We start from the raw sequence: 827 nt of genomic DNA on the forward strand, positions 1-827 counted from the left end.
GCAGGTTTTTTCAGTCTTTTTGGGTTATTTTGGGCTGGGTTTTTGGGGCACTTTTGGGATATTCTGAGGTGKTTTTTTGGGACATTTTRGGRTAWTTTGGRGRCACTCACCGACCCCAAAGAACAGCGGGCAAGCCAGCATGGGTGGGGTTTTTGGTGGGTTTGGGGTGGATTTTTGAGGTGGTTTTGTGGTGGTTTTTTGGCATATTTTGAGGCATTTTTTTCCAGTGTTTTTGGGATATTCCGAGGTCGTTTTTTAGGGTGCTTTTGGGATATTTTGGGATGGGTTTTTTKGGATATTTGRGGGTGKTKTTTTGGGATATTTTGGAGTGKTTTTTGGRGCATTTTTGGGATATTTTGAGGTGGGGTTTTGGATGTTTTGGGGTGGTTTTTTGGGATATTTTGGGATAGGTTTTTTGGGATTTTTTTGGGGTATTTGGGGGCACTCACCGACCCCAAAGAACAGCGGGCAGGCCAGCACGGCGGGGCCAGGCCCAGTGCAGGGCACCAGCATGGGCAGCATGCAGGCTCTGAACACCAACTCCTCTGTCAGCGGTGCCACCACCTGATTCCGCAGCCAGCGAACATCCCCGAGGCACAGCGCCCACAGCCGCGGGTCTGCAACCCCAAAATCCACTGAATTCACCCCAAAATCCATCACTGCTGACCCCAAAAACCCCAGAGCTCCCAAACCCAAAAAAAAAACCCCTGGTTCCGCAGCCAGCGAACATCCCCGAGGCACAGCGCCCACAGCCGCGGGTCTGGAGACCCCAAAATCCACTGAAGTCACCCCAAAATCCACTGGGATTCACCCCCAAAACCCCAGAG

The 827-nt window shown here is 51.4% G+C and overlaps 1 protein-coding gene across 1 annotated transcript in view; it reads right to left on the reverse strand.

Moving 5' to 3' along the window:
• Positions 1 to 657, reverse strand: part of RCE1 (Ras converting CAAX endopeptidase 1) — a 3,650-nt gene extending 2,993 nt beyond the window's left edge. Inside the window, exon 1 of the mRNA XM_057389208.1 lies at positions 265 to 657. Within this exon, the coding sequence (XP_057245191.1) occupies positions 265 to 657 (393 nt within the window). The remainder of the gene's footprint in view (positions 1 to 264) is intronic.
• Positions 658 to 827: the final 170 nt, after the last annotated feature.

This window comes from Malurus melanocephalus, unplaced genomic scaffold (genome assembly GCF_030028575.1).
Source record: "Malurus melanocephalus ecotype Western Australia unplaced genomic scaffold, MMel_1.1 scaffold_3996, whole genome shotgun sequence".
NCBI lineage: Eukaryota > Metazoa > Chordata > Aves > Passeriformes > Maluridae > Malurus > Malurus melanocephalus.